The following is a 15,990-nucleotide window of genomic DNA, read 5'->3' as shown; positions in this document are numbered from 1 at the left end:
AAAGATAAAAAGAAGTGAACTTGGGGGTTGAGGCTGTAGCTCGTTAGCGGAACACTTGCAGAACACTATGGCTTCAATCTCCTAAAAGGGCCACCAGCAACAACCACAACAACAGCAAAATAGCATGAAATTAATTTAATAAGGTGCATTATTTAGCTCAATATTAATGCTAGGAATTCTATGTGCCACAAATAGAAAATTACTATTGGGCAAGTTTTCATTCTGTATATTTTATGCTTCTGGCATATTCCAATTTGGCCACTACAGCTGTACCAGTCATTTGCACGTGGTGGTCACCACACTGGTCTGTGGAGCTCTGGGCCCTTTGTTGAGTTTTCCTTGCATCCTTCATCAAAGCAAAGCATTCAGTGCACGCTGTCCGGTTGCTTGTTTGCTGCCTCCCCACCTTCTCAGCAAACTGACACTTTCAGGAGAATGGGTACTCCATCTATCTCACGCGTCACTTTGTCCTCCTTTCCTGAAACAGCACTAAGTGCACAGCCAGCAGTTATCAGGCTTTTGTTGAAGGAAAGAATTACCAAAGCACCTGCCCTTTTAGTATTAATGAGTGGCACTGTGGTGTGGGCAAAGAAATAAAGCCATCTGCAACCGGACAGACACAGGTTCAAATCTCATCTCAGATAGCAGCCAAATCGAAGACCTTGAGCCAGGCATTTACCTCCAGGAATAAAGAATATGTGGGCATAAAACAGAGCCGCTCACCACATAATCTCAACGTTACAACAAATAACGCATCTATAGGGTGCCAGCCAATACTACGGCTGACACTCCATACATAACAGCATCTCCTGTCCTCAGTCCTCTCTGCAGACACCAGCTGAGAGCGCTGCTGCTGACCTCTGGGGAGAAAGAACTGGGTGCCCTACAGCACGCAGCTATTTCTTGGGGTTACTCCACCACCACCACCCCAGTAGGACATAAGACCACAGAACATCACCTTGGACCTAAGTGCCCTCTGAAGCAAAATGCCATGATCACTATACATGTAAGTCACAGGAGATGCAAGTGCTTCTGTCCCTCCGTCACTGTGATGAGTCTGCCATCAGCAGCCAGGGTCTGCCCCAGGGTCCCCTCCCTTAAAAGGGCTCAAGTTCTCTGCCAGGACCAGTGTATCAGCTCATATGGAATAGGCTTATGGTTTTGCCCTTTTGGAGAGAGTTACAGAAAGGCAGAGGAAGCGGGCTTGTTCCATCGGGCTTATTAACCATTGACTGGATCAGTTCACCACTAAGGCTAAGCATTTCTGCAGCCTGGATACACACATCCTAATCCATTAGTCCAGTGCTGCCCTGAAAACCAAGTGTACATGTTCTAGTCTCCGATGTGTTTTTACATGCCATGAGATCAACAGCAGAGGCACAAAGCAAAACCTGGATTTAGGGACAACTGGAGTGAGAGTGATGGCACAGAAATGAACCTGCTCCGGCTGATTTTCTAGGTAGGAGGGAAGCCCAAGGCAGCCAGCTGCACTGACAGCAGCCCCAGTTTGGTCTCGGCTCTTCTTGCTCAAAGCATAAAATCCAGGACCACTTGCAGAACCAGAGGACAATTGGGAGCACATTTAAAACAAATAACCAAGGGAGTAAATGCATAAATAAGTAAATAATAAAAAATTTAAAACCTTTAATTAACCTGTGCTGCTTCTTCAATGAAGCCTCCAGATTGTAGACAGCAGACATGGCACAGAGAAGTTACGAGTCCATCTTTTAAAGAGCCCAGAGTTGCTCAGGGAACCAACCAAGACAAAGGGTTTCTGCCACTGGTTTGAATTGGAGCCACTTTCTACATTAGGATGTGGCTATCATCCCTTCTTGCTACATGGGAGAGAGGCTTAGAGCAAGCATGGAAAGACAAGACTAATGACATCTCACAAATGTCTTCGGAGCATGGCAGTCGGCAATGAGGCTGGGAAGCTCACTGGGCTCCTGTGCGCCTCACGAGCTTCCTGGAGTCTTGTCATCAGACATGTTCCAGTGGCTAACAAACACCTCATTGCTAGATAGTCACACACGTCCATGAGGCTTGCTCCTAAGATAGAGGCTCTTCCTCACTTCCACTAGGCCCTACTAGCCTTGTGCAGATCTATATGGCAAGAGGAATAAGGGCCAGGGATTGAGGAGCAAAAGATATCAAATGGTTCTCTTACCTGCGACCAAGTGGACCTTGATCTAGACAACACCATTCATGTTTAGCAGTTCTACTCAGGGCTACCAAAGACTAGCACCAAGCCACACATACCACAGGTATTGTGGAGACCAGGATGCTGGCAGCACCGCTAGACTGCACACCTTCAGTAGCCATGTTGTGACAGTGAGGTAGCTTATGTATCTTCTTGTCCCAGCATCAGTGCAAAGGAACCTACAACCTGTCATCTCTTTTCTTTTGTGTTTAGCAAACTCTCCTGACCCCAGGACAGGGACTTCCTAGCTCAAACACTCCCCATCAACTTTATTCATCATCCCTCCTTTCTGTATCTCCACTGCAGCAAAGCCACCCAAAGCACACACGGCAAGATCTGATCTTTATGACTCTCTTAAAGGGTATCTGCTACTTCCCACAAGATGCACAGCTTTAAAATTAGAATTGGGAGGAGGGATGCCCACAGTTACCCTCCTCTGGCTAAAGCTACCCCACAGAAGAAATCAGGACATTCCTGTAGCTAACCAGTAAACGCTGAGTCCTTCCCAGACATCTCCCCCTGTCTTTATTTTGCTGTTGTTGCATTAATCATCCTAACACCTTTTTAATTATAATCACAAACTGGAAGCCATGGCTTGTGATGTTATAAATACGGATTTTTTCCAGTTAAATTAGGCACTTGCTGTTTTATGTTTTGATAGGAAGGGACTGTTTGAAGCCTCCTAAAATATCCCAATTAGTTCTTGCTGCTGAAACAGACAAGACATTAACAGACACACTCCCTGTCTCAGTGTGATATGCTGGAATGTTTATGCCTCCGTGTATGTCTCCCCAGCTTTTAAAGCACAAGGCATTTTTTTTTAAGTGGGAGAAAACAGTCACAACACACATGCTTATTACATACTCCCAAAGTTATGGCCAAAACTTTTCCCAGGCTGTAATCTAAACCCAGAAAGCATGTCCCTCCGACAGGAAAGCAACAATTTTACCTAGTGGCTCTTGGAAATGATATTATCACTTCAGCTGACAAGGGCTCTGTTTCTGTTTGACAGTTGCAATTAATTACTGAAATGTGATCGAGATGGGGCCACCCATCCAGATCTATTATCCAGAAAGATACAAAAAGGGAAGAAAGAGAGGGTAACAAGAGAAATTGGAGGCCTGCGTTTGGGGCATGTGCATGGCTGTTGTTTTAATGTCACTGCTGGCAAGAAAAATAGATTGTTAGCTACCTACTTGACCTGCACTAAACTTTCTCCTGATCCTCTCCTCTCACCACCAACATCTGATGGTGGGAAAGACAGATATAATTCCTTGTCAAAGTAACTCCAATCTGTCCCCCAAGGGTGTCAGATTAGAAAGGGCTCTCTGCACAGGCACAGACCAAGTGAGCACCAACTGGCATCTAGACAACCTATGTTCCTGATACTAAATCAGGCCAGTGTTCATTCAACCAAGAGGGACAGAAAGTTACAGAAGCAGGAAATACCCTACGTTTACTAGAAAGCCAAAATGCCGTCTCTGTCTCTCTGTCTCTGTCTCTGTCTGTCTGTCTCTCTCTCTCTCTCTCTCTCTCTCTCTCTCTCTCTCTCTCTCTCTCTCTCTCTCTCTCTCTCTCTCTCTCACTATTTCTTTTACTCTGACCTTAAAACACTGAAGTTGGATTCCAGCCACGAAAATGCTTTTTCAGGGCGCTTTTGATTGATTACTGGGGATCTCAAAGCCCCACCGTCAATTTAGCTCTCCTGTCTCATTCCTCCTAGGCATGTTCCCAACCTAGGAGCCCAGAGCCTTGTATCAGCCAGGGATGGGAAACACCACGCAGAAGGGCGGGAGAGCTGGGAATTCCCAGATTTGGAGCCTCATGGATCCCTGAAGCACCTGCTTCTCCCCTTGCCCCGAAATAAAGTGATCTTTGAGGTAGAGTCCTGTTCTCTCCTCCGCACCAGGACCCCCTGTAAACAAGCCAGGGCTCCCACTGCCTTCCCCTGGATGCCCGGACTCACGGGACGCCTCACAAGCCCCGCACCCAGAAACCTCCTACCTGTACCACTCCAGCCCCTTCTCATAGTTCCTGTCGAAGAAGTGCGGCTCTACTCCCACCGCCCGAACGTCCGGGTGGACGCGGATAGCCTCGAGCAGCGCGCGCGTCCCTCCTTTTTTGACCCCGATGATCAGCGCCTGGGGCAGCTTCTTCTCGCCGTAATCAGGGGTGCTGGCGGGCCCCCGCTCCACGCTCACGTTGGCTGCCCTCCGGCCTGCCAGCTCCTCGGCGGCTCCTGGCTCCTGCGCCCCGCGCCCCAACTGCGCACCCTGCTCCGTGACCGCTTCTCCGGGGCTAGGCGGGCTCCTGGGCCAGGCGTCCCGGGCACCGCCGCCACTCGCCAGTCCCCAGCCGTCGGCCGTGGGTGTCGTGAAGCGCTCGGGGGGCTCGGGCGGTGGCCCGTGGCTCGCGTTGTCCGGTGGCAGAGAGGAGGCGCCGGGGCGCACGCGGGGAGGTGGCGGCGAGGGAGGTGACAGGCTCGGCGGGGGTTCCGCGGCGGCTCCCGGGGGCTCCTGCAGCGCCAGCGGGAACTGCAGCGAGCCCGAGCCGCCCAGCAGGCTGTAGCACAGGTAGGTGACGGACAGGGACAGGGTGCACATGAAGAGCAGCTTGCGCGCCGGCGGCCCCTTAGCGGAGGCACCCGGCAGCGGCGGCGGCGCGGCGAGCGGCGGCGGCGGCGGCGGAGGCGGAGGCGGTGCGGGCCACCGGGCCATCGCGGCTCCCGGCTCGCGGCGGCAGCGGCCCCCGGCGCTGCCCGGACATGGTTTCAGCCGCCGCCCCCGCCGCCGCCGCCGCCGCCGCCCAGCCGCCCCGGCTGCATGGAGCGACGCCGCTGCGCCCCCGGCCCTGGCTGCCGTCCCGCTGCGCCGGGGACAAGCCCGGCCGCATGGCCCCCTCCCCTCGCGAGCCCCGCCGCCCCCCTCAACCTCAGGCCAGGAGCCCGAGGGGGGCGCCGAGCCGCGGTGGCACCTGCTCCGTGCGCAGCGCCCCGCTTTCCCCGCGCTGCCGCCGCTGTCGCTCCGGCAGCCCCGAGTTCCTTCCCTGCTGCTAACTTTCTGCTGGGAGAGAGGACGGGCGCCGAGGGGCGGAGGCGAGGGGGCCGGGCGCGCGCCCGCCGCCCGGGGAAGGAGGGGTGCGCCTCGCGCGTTCCTGCGGTGGGGATGCGCGGGAACGGAGGCATGCGCCAAGGCTGGGGCACCCGGGAGAGCCGGGATCCTGGTCCCCACCAGCCGCCACCAAGAGCGCGCAGAGGACCTCACCCAGCCCTGTCACTGCGCTCCCACGGGGGTCCGAGGTGCCTGCGCGCTCACCAGCGTTCGCTCCAGACTCCTGGAGGGAATTGTAGCCTTGCGCTGACCTGGGCCGTCGTGCGCTGGGAAGCTGGGAGCCTGGCAGAGGCGAGTTCGCCCCTGGTCTCCTCCAGTGGGACTCTGAACAAACTCAGCCCATTTCTGACCCCTTCTTCCCTCGCTTCTGCCCTGCCTTGGTTTCTGGAGCAGGTCCTTCCCTACACCTTCCCCGCCCCAACTTCCACTTCCCCAGCCTTATCTTCGAGGCTTCTAATGGGTGGAGCTTTGACACAAACCCCAAGGATTCCCAGACACAAAGCTTTTTGCCCCTGCCCTATCACCTAGTACTGTACTTTCTGCTGGGGGGTGGCGCTGTCTCCTACCTGGTCCCTTTAACCACAGGTGCACCCACCTGTACCCTGTGGGAGGCACTGCGCAATGAAGGAGCTTGGGGTTCCCTGAGCTGACAGTCTGGGGTCCCTATCCCTCCAAACACCAAGAAGCAGAGGGCTGTCTGCATGTCACTTCACTAAATATTTTTAGGTGTGTGTGCTCAGCAGAGAGATTTCCAACCCCTCTTCTCACTGGGTGATATCAGAAGGCTTTTCTAAAGTAGACTGTTTGGCTGTAGCCTTTAGCTTAGGAAAAGGGGGGGTGGAAGCTAGGATTGGGGGAGAGGTCATCTAAGGAGGCACTTTTAGGGAACCCTTCTTACTGAGTACAGTGGATGCTGGCTCCATGGAGTTTGCTCTGCCTTGCACAGCTAGGTGGGTGTCCAGACTGTCAGCTTTCTCCTCTCCTGCTGGTGAGGCTGGCTTCTCCTGGGCTATTTGATCCCATGATGGGAACAATAGTTGAAAGAAAAATGTATATAATGTCTAAATATTAACAAGATACCTAGTGCCAATGAGAGGAAAAATGTTAATCAAATATGATGAAGAACGAACACTTTTCCCTGGGCGAACAAAAGCTCACTGCTGCTCTCAGCTGGACATGAGCTTTCTACACCACAGTTTTAGTTCAGATAAAGATTATTCCTTTATAATATATTTTTTATGGTACACAGGAGACTCTGAAATGTGGAGTCTGGTGTCCTGTAAATCACTCCCTGTAACTAGGGATGCTTTTTCAACCAGCACACAACTGCGTTACTGTAATATTAATGGGTAGGGCTAGCTGAAGCTGTCAGAAACAGCGGCTTCCTCCAGAACTTCAACTCCAAGCCCAGTTTTCAGGTTATCAGCCAGGATGTCTGAGTGTATGCTAATGTTGTAACTACCTTGCGTTGGTCTAATTTTCCTACCTAGGGCATTAGGATGCTGTAGCCAGAGCCTTTCTACAGATGACCCACAGCTGTTCTCAGACTCCACCTAAGATCTCAGCTGTCAAAACAGACCTGCCCTATGAGCAATTTTTACTAAAGATGTATTCTCAGAATTGGAAAATTATTTTTTTTATATAAAATGGTGTTAAAATGTAGCCCGGAAAGGGCAAGCTGATAGCAGATGTCTGGCATGCAACAGCTGATAGACAGGGAAACATTCAAATCAACTCTAACAGTTGAAAACTGCAAGCTTTCCCTAAAGGATCAGGTCCCAAACTGACAGTCTGAATACACAGCTAACGGTGAAACTCAGATCTAGAACTTAGGCCTTCAGCAAGAGCCAAGCATGTGCTATTCTGCCAGAGCAGCCTGCAGGCTCCATTTTTCCCACGTGTGTTTGGGTTCTCCTTGAACATTCATATTTATCTGGACATTGTCAGTAAGATTTCTCAGAATCCCTGATCTTTCTGATACCCAAATAGCCACGCCCAAAAGCATGATGTCTCTTTGATAAAACACCCTGCCCAAGAAGTGATGGGGAAGAGCCAGGCACTCTCCTTTTGAGAGAGAGACAGAGAGAGAGAGAGAGAGAGAGAGAGAGAGAGAGAGAGAGAGAGAGAGAGAGAGAGAGAGAGGTTTTGTTCTTTTTCTTAGAGAATAAAGTGTGCATTCCATGCTGAGGTGGTTGCACACTTCTTTCTACTATATATGAAAGAGTTCCCTGGGAACATGTCCTGAAGAAACTTACAACGAAGAGATGCTCTCTATGCAGAGAGAATGCCAGCTCCAGGCTGCAATGCCCACTGGGTCTAGAGACGAGAAGTAATGTTGTTTTCTGTTTCCATTGCTAACACCCATGCTCACTCAGGCCTGTCTGAGTTTCCCCAGTTTTCTCCCAGCGCACCTCTCTAGGCCTCCGAACTCCTCATTTCTATTCATCCTAGGCAGCAACAGCAAGTGGATCAATGCTTCTGAGGAATGTGTCTTGCTTCTGCTAATGCCCTTTCTGGATCTTTCTCTACCTAATAAACTTTCAACGTCCTTCCTTCGGGTGTTCCACCCTTCATGCACCCCACAGCCCTGCCAGACCGATGAGGCCTCGGGACACGTGATGTTGCTGTGTTCTGTCCCTGCACCTTCAGGTGACAGAGTCAACACACACCTGTTAGTTACTAGCTAATGGGTTTGAGCAGATCGATTTTTTTCATAGTTTCCATATGGTTAAAGGAAGAATGATACAAATCACCTGAAATTGTTTTTTATATAAAGGATTAAATTGAATTAGCTAACATATGCAAAAGTACCTGGCTCTCTGCCTGATGTGTGGTGGCCAGCAATAATTAGTTGGGTCTAGATTTTTGGCTCAAACCCTGCCTGCTTCTTTTCATATTAAAATGTTGTCCCTGGAAAATGTGTCTGTGTCCTTGCTTCAAAGCCAGCCCACAGAGTTCACTGAAGTGCAACTTCCTAAACTGCTCAGAATATGGCAGCTGTGATCCCAAGCCTGGTGAGTAGAAACAATCTCTGAGCCACTTCAATTGTGGTTTTTCTGGACATTTAAGAAAATAAAATCTCCAGAAGCATTTTTGCTGATTTGTTTAATTGGAGGGTTAAAAAAGAAATCAAAATAAAGACATAAGTAAGAATAGGTTTTAGAGCAGTCAATGGAATATATGATAGCCAATATTCTCTAAGCGCCATCCAGCCTCCTTGTGGGCACAGAAGAGAGATGTGATTTATGGTTTCCTTCCAGAGCATGTGGGTGTGGAATGTTCCAGCTACTGGAACACAACCTGGACAGAAGGAAGGATATCCCTTCTAAGCATACGCTTGAAGAGACACTGCCCTGCTGGGCAACTGTGGAGAAGGAGATGCCTCTCCTCAAGGAGACTACAGACCCAGTGACATGCACTCAACCCTGCTTGGGTTTTAACATAAAGGCTTGGGGCCCGGTTGTTAATCACAGCACAACCTATACTGCCTGACTGATCAAAATCTACATGCTAATTTTGATTTACATTTCATTTGCTCTAGCTCAAGAGGACTCTGAGCTAGCTTACCTAGTGATACCTGCACATGCGTGCTTATTTGCCCCACTGTTCCCAGCAGCAAAGACGCAAAGCTAGCCCAGACATCCATGAACAGATGAAGAGATAAAGAAACCTGATTAATGAAGTTATGTCTATTTTCAGGAAAATGGGTGGAACTAAAAGTCATCATGGTGAGTAAGATAAGGCAGAAAGATGATATCACATCTCTCTTACACGGAATCTACAGTTTCTGTGTGTGCAACTGCACATGTGTCTCTGAACATGACATAAAAGTATGAGAGTATTATTTGGGCAGAGCTAAGGCACTGCCAGGAAGGGCAGTTGGAGAACAAAAGATAGCAAAAGAACTAAATATGGACAAAGTACAGATGTACCTATATGAAATTCAACAGTGAAACATGCTGTTTTATACAATGAATACACACTAACAAACAAAACCCTGAGTGGCTTCATTCAGCAAATATTAGAATTCTGTTTTACAAATTTGAGTAAATCACAAATTAGAAGCTACATCAATGATTTCTTTAAAGTTTCCAAGCAATATAGAAGAACACTTTTCTCAAATACAGCAGTCAGTGAAGATGCATACCTGGAAAGACCTGGAGGTAAATTGGGTACATTTTGAGGCAAAACTAAAATGATAAAGACAAGGAATAAGGCATTTCTGGGCGAGAAGCAGAAGATCAATACTGTAATATTGATGACCAGGAGCAGCAGGACCCAGCTGTGGGAAACAGTAGCTGCTTTGAGCTAAAAGTATCATGTGACAAAATCTGGGGGATAGAATTAAGCAATGCTTGTCCAAAAGATGACAGGTTCAACAGCGCATCTCAAAACAGAATAAACTTGGAAATCTCGTGATCTGTACACTGGACTGAGGAGGCTAGGAAAACAGTGTGTTGGTTAGGGTTTACGTTGTTGTGATAGAAACACCATGGCCAAGAGCAACTTGAGGAGGAAAGGGTTTTCTTCACCCTATGACTTGTAGTCCATCCATCCAGGGAAGTCAGGGCAGGAACTCCAGGCAGGAACTGATGCGGAGACCATGGAGGGGTGTTGCTTACTGGCTTGTTCCTTATGGCTTGCCCAGCCTGCTTTCTTATGGAATCCAGATCCACCAACCTGGGGTGACACCATCCCCAATAAGCTGGGCCCTCTCACATTAATCATTAATCAAGAAAATGTTCCAAAGGCTTGTCCGTGGACCAATCTGGTGAGGAAATGTTCTCAACTGAGGGTCTATCTTCCAAAATGGACTCTGGCTTATGTCCAGTCCATATAAAATCTAGCCAGCACAGGAAGAGTCAACAAGTCACATCTGCATGCCCCCAAGGATATAAATATTCACCCACACTTTTCAAGGACATGCAAATGAAAACATCCACATGTGTTTGCTTGCTATTTGCTTATGACTATCAAGTGCACTGTGGATCTGCCCTCCCTTCGCCCACTACGAGGATGTATTTGGAGGCGGGGTCTTTAGGAGATAGTTATGGTTAAATGAGAACAAATCGGCAGGCTCCTCACCCCTTAGTGTGCTTATAAGAGCTAAAAGATATCCCCCCTCTTGATCTCCCTCTCTGTCCCCCTCCATCCCTCCTGCCCCTCGCCCCGCCCACATTTTCCGCATGAAGGCAGAAGAAAGTAGCTGTCTACAGCCCAGACAGAGTCTTCACCTAAACTCAGCCCTATTGCTGCCCTAGTTTCAGACTTCTAATCTCTCCGGCTGTTTATCAAGCCTCGCACAGTGCGTTTTTTCATGGCAAGCCAGATGGAGACATTTATCTTTCATATCTTGTGTGTTTTGTGCATTTTTGTTTGTTTTCTTTCTGTTTACTTATTTACTTATTTGGAGATAGCGCACCACTATCTTTGTCCAGGCTAATACTCCTGCCCCAGCCTCTCAAGCGCTGTGGTTACAGGGGTACTCAGCTGCTATTTTGCATTTTTATAAGTTTACTATTCTCTTGTTGCCATTTATTACTAATTTGTAAAAGCCTGTTATTTATTAGGGCCATCAGGGTTCTGTTCCTCTGTCACATTTCTTCCAGTTATGGAGTTACCAGGTTTCCAGGTCACTGTTTTTAGTGCTCTTGATGCCTCAGCTCTTTCATTGTTGCATGGACAGTCTCAGTCATGAATCCCACCCACCCCCCAGAATGTAAATATTCACCTATAATTTTCTAGTATATTTGAATTTTTACTTTTATATACACAACTCTGTAAGACATTTACACAAATTAATTTTGGTTTTCAGTTCTACACAATAGTCTAACTTTCCCCCCTTTGTTTTCCTGCGCTAATTATTTCTCAACAGCTTGACAATCTAACACTGCACAATGAAACTACAACATTGTAATTCTCCCATCCAGAACACAGAGAGCATCCCAACTCGTGCAGATATTTTCTCGCCCTGGACTCACGCAGTTGTACTGATATAAATACTGTGGAAACCTTTGTCTCAATCCATGTTCTTTGAAGATCATTCAGCTTTGTGCAGTTTTATCAAATATTCTTTTAGTCATTCTTTTATTTTTCCAACTGTCATTTTTAAGCTAGTGCATTCTGGACCCTGGATGAGACTAGAGGTTAAATTAATGAAACAGATAACAAGTTTCTTGATTCTTGCTTTCTGCTTCTTCTTGTTGTTGTTGTTGTTGTTTTGAAGCTAAAAGCATTTAGGAAAGCAAGTTTCATAAAGTGAGTCACAGCCTGGAAAAGAATGCTGGGAAGGTGGAGTCCCACTCTGGGCGCTGCTAACCTAGTGTGCATGCTACAAGAGAAAGTGTCACAGACAGTGGGGCAGCTTATTCTTGTAGAAAATAAATTTTTAACTGATCCAGGACATGGGATGGTTTTAGTAAGTGCAATGCCTCGCCCACTTCATTATAAGCAACTTAAGTTGCAATTGGTTTTGTAAGAAGAAAAGGGATTGTTTTCTCAAAATGTACACAAATGCTGGAATGAAACAGGATGCGATATAAAAACTAGACCTTCCAAGTCTGTAATCTTAGAAAGGTGCTATCTGTCAAAGCTTGTGGTCAACATTGTAGTGGCTTTATCAGCTAATGCAGTCAGTTAGGAAAGATGATAAAGTGTGTGAATGCTAAAGGGCAGAAAGCCAGCTAACACTACTCTCTTAGTTAGGGGTTCTGTTTCTGGATAAAACACCGTGACCAAAAGCAACTTGGGGAGAAAGGGATTTATTTCAGCTTATAGAGTGTAGTCTATCATAGAAGGAAGTCAAAGTAGGAAGTCAAACATGGAGCAAGAAGTGCAAGCTGTGGAGGAAGAAATGCAAGCCACGGAGGAAGAAATGCAAGCCACGGAGGAGTGGTGCTTGCTGGCTTGCTCCTTATGGTTTGCTCAGCTTACTTTCTTATAAAACTCAGACCGCCTTCCCAGAGGTGGTACTGCCCACAGTGGGATTAGCCCTCACAGGCTAATCTGGTGAGGAGGGGTTCTCTTTTTTCAAATGACTTTAGTCTGTGTCAAGTCAACCTAAGAACTAGCTAGTATAACTGACCCCATGTAAATCAGACATACAAACACAGCAACATTCATCTATAACCTTTCCTTTCTTTCTTATCCCCAAGATCTCATATTAGTATCTATGTCACAATATAAAACAATCCAACTTTATAAAAGCTCACAGCTTTCAAGAGTTCAAACACTTTGAAACTTCAGTCTTTTTAAAATATCCAAAGTCTTTAACAGTTATAAACGCCTCTCTGAAATACTCAGTCACCAGGTGGTGGTGGCATATGTCTTTAATCCCAGCAGAGGCAGAGGCAGAGGCAGAGGCAGTCAGATCTCTGTGAGTTCAAGGCCATCCTGGTCTACAAAGCAAGTTTCAGGACAGTCAGGGCTACAGAGAGAAACCCTGTCTTGGAACACAAAAACGTCCTGCCCCTAGAAACCTTGCAGGTGTGACTGCTGAGTCACATACGCTTCAGTGGCAGAGGGGAGAGAGGCTGTGTCAGTGACGTCAGTGCTCTGTTCTGTGAACATCTGAATGATTATTAGCCTAACAGTTCCCCAAACAAAGCAATCCTGAGACAGCCACCAGTCCAATGCCAGGGTGCCCAGACAGGGAGCAGCCTGACGCCACACAGGCCCTGATGGGCTTCCAGGGCGGGGAGCAAACTGGGAACTAGAAGAAGCCTGTCTGGGGGGGGGACTGCAGACCCCAGCAGGAGTGAGCACAAGGCAGAAGAACCTTGCATGAGGCCACTCGGGCAGCACAGGCAAGGAGGGAGCCCAAGACGGCCACCTGACTGGCTCTGTGGGGACCAGACAGTGGACTAGCCTGAGGTGACCACCAATCCTATGCTGCACATGTTTAGGGAGCCAGACCTTGCCTGGGATGATCCCTGCCCAGTGCCGTAATGCATGAGCAAGGCATAGCACTCCTGAGACTGCTCCCGAAACAATGCCAGGAATCACTAAGAGGAGCAAGTAAGTGGCAGGGAAATAGGAGAGCAAGAAACAGAAGGATGTGGGTGCAATGAAAAGAGGCACAACTGGGGATTCAAGGATAGTGAGAAATAGCCTGATGTGAGTAGTTGGTGATGCCACCTAGGACCATGGTGGTGTCTTCACCTGTGCTGCCACCAGTGGTCAAATCTGAATCCTTGGTCCTGCAGCAGCAGTGGTTTGTTACCACCAAAGCCTGGATGGACATCCTTGGTCTGGGCCACTGCCCAGAAACATGTTGATGTCTGAGGGCTACGCAGAACTGGTCTCACCCATCACCTGATCATTATGAGAGAGGTGGCCCTAGGAGTGTGAGAGCAAGAGAGCTGACTCCATCCCTAGGCAGCAGCGGTACTAGATGACTGGTCCAGCACTTTGCAGGAATTGCAGGTGAGCCAGTCCTGAGGATAAGTGCATGGAGAGCTGTCCCTGCCACTCCTCTCATATGCAGCGGAGTGGATGAGGGAGAGATACTCTCCTCTCCCCTCACATTTCATCACCTGTGGCAGGTGGGAGACCTTGCCCTTAGGTCATGAGAGCTGGAGCTCTATCCCTACCCCTAACAAGCTGCAGCACTAGGAAAGTGGGCCCTTGTGGCAGGGGTATGGTTGAGCCAGCCCCAATGGCTGAGTGTTGGAGAGCTGGCTCTGCCATTTGTCTGTCATGATATGACATGGGGAGATGAGAGGTGTCCCCCTCTTGCCCCTTACCACCTATGATATGCAGGAGAGGTGGTCCTGAGGTCATCAGAGTGGGAGAACTGGCCATGTCCCTCACCTACTGAAGCACTCTGGAGAGCAGGCTCTGCACCTCACCTGGACAGCATAGTAAAGCTGGCCCTGATGGCAGGGGCACAGGTGGGCCAGAAATGTGTGAGCATGGGAGAGCTGGCCTTACAATCATCTATCATGTAGCAGCATGGGCAAGGAAGAGATACCCTCCACTCCCCTGATCCCTCACCACCTATGACAGGTGAGAAAGTTGGCCTCAGGGGCAGGAGAGCAGGAGAGCAGGAGAGCTGTCCCTGCCCCTCATCTGTTGCAGTTCTCAGGACAACAGGCCCTGTGCCTCAACTAGGCAGAGCAGTAGAGCTGTCCCCGGTTGCATGATTTGGCAGCCTCAAGGCCATAAGAGTGGGAGAGCTAGCAAGCTGATACTTCTCAGGCCTAGATCTAGGGCTTTGAATTGGCTCAACACAACATCCACATGAAGAGGCCAGTCCTACAGATCCAAAACTACAGGGTCTTTATGGCACAGGACAACAACAGGGTATCCCAATGAAGATCCAGTATTGACAGTGTAGCAAAAGGCAGAGGCCTGGTACCAGACCAATTAGTCATTGCACTGAACATTTGCAAGCAAGGACGTGTGGGAAAAGAGCATACTGTGAGGTACACTGTAACACACTACAGCTTCCACGATGAGATTTTTTTCTTTATTGTGGGGAAGGTTTCAAGGGTTTAGAACAGGTACAAGAGGTGGAGGAGATGAGTGGGATTAGGTTACATGATGTGCAATTCACCAAGAACCAATAAAAAAATTATTTTAAAGAAAAAGAAAAACAAATAAAATCCAAAGTTTCTCTAAAATTTCAAGGTCTCTTAACTATGGACTTCTATAAAATTAAAAATAAGTTAAAGAATTTCTTATTTTAAGAGATAAGAACCAGGGTACAGCAACAATCAAATAAAAGTAAAACCGAAGTCCTCTGGCCTCCAAAGGGCCCCAGAAGTGTCACTTTTCCAGCTCTGACATCCACACCACACACACTTGGTCTCTCCAGGGTTTCAGCCATCCGCTGGTCCTGACATCTCCAAAATGCTAGAGTCTCCACTGAAGATGGCTTTCACTTTGATCCATAACCTCCCCTGGGTTCTTTCAAGTCCTCTCTGATGACACCGTGCCCAGCTTTAACTTCTCTCACTTCTGGAGAGTTTAGCCTTTTTCAATTCTAGAGTTTCTACTGCAACTGAGGCTGTGCCTTCACCCATGGCCCTTCTCAGTGCCCATCATCAGCCACTGTCCAGACCTCTTCATGCCTTCAAAGCCAACACCACCAGAAAAACTCTCACACATTACCAAGTTTGGCTGTCTGTATGATGTACAGACCTGAGCACCTCTAGAGCACAACTTCTGTGTGCTGACCCTGAAGAAGAACTTTCCAGAAGATTTAGCCACAATGAACTGGTCTGGTCTCAATCAGTGCTGATTTTTCAGCCCCCACTGACCAGTATCAATTTTCCCAACAAAGAAAATGTTTCACTGTAGTGGTTCTTATTTCTAAATATCCCCTAAATGTCCCTGAGTGAGGCTTTGCTTCCCACTGAAACTTCACACACCAGGCTTTTGTTGTTTGCTTTGCTCTCAGCATTCTTCAAGTTTCCCAACAGCTCACTGAGCTTTGAACACTCACTGGCCTGTCAAGTCCGAAGTTCCATAATCCTTCCAGTCAGATCAGTTACAGCAATGCCCCCACAACGTGGTACCAACTTCTGTCTTATTTGGCGTTTCTGTTGCTGTGGTTAAAACACTATGTCTGAAAGAAACTCAGTGAGGAAACAATTTCATCGTACAGTTTATAAGTCTTGTCAACACCTTCATCTCAGACTTTTAGCCTCCAAAATTAGAAATAAATAAATAAATAAA

The 15,990-nt window shown here is 48.2% G+C and overlaps 1 protein-coding gene and 1 non-coding gene across 2 annotated transcripts in view; one reads left to right on the top strand and one right to left on the bottom strand.

The window, feature by feature from the left end:
* Hs3st4 (heparan sulfate-glucosamine 3-sulfotransferase 4) overlaps window positions 1–4,917 on the bottom strand; it is a 430,298-nt gene extending 425,381 nt beyond the window's left edge. The window contains exon 1 of the mRNA XM_051145195.1: window positions 4,205–4,917. Within this exon, the coding sequence (XP_051001152.1) occupies window positions 4,205–4,917 (713 nt within the window). The remainder of the gene's footprint in view (window positions 1–4,204) is intronic.
* A 7,856-nt stretch (window positions 4,918–12,773) lies between these two features.
* Window positions 12,774–12,903, top strand: LOC127190224 (small nucleolar RNA SNORA17). Its single transcript, XR_007830727.1, has one exon. It is a non-coding gene; the product is annotated as a small nucleolar RNA SNORA17 (small nucleolar RNA).
* The last annotated feature ends 3,087 nt before the right edge of the window (window positions 12,904–15,990 follow it).

This window comes from Acomys russatus, chromosome 5 (genome assembly GCF_903995435.1).
Source record: "Acomys russatus chromosome 5, mAcoRus1.1, whole genome shotgun sequence".
Taxonomy (NCBI): Eukaryota; Metazoa; Chordata; class Mammalia; order Rodentia; family Muridae; genus Acomys; species Acomys russatus.
This window is presented reverse-complemented; position numbering and strand designations above follow the sequence as displayed.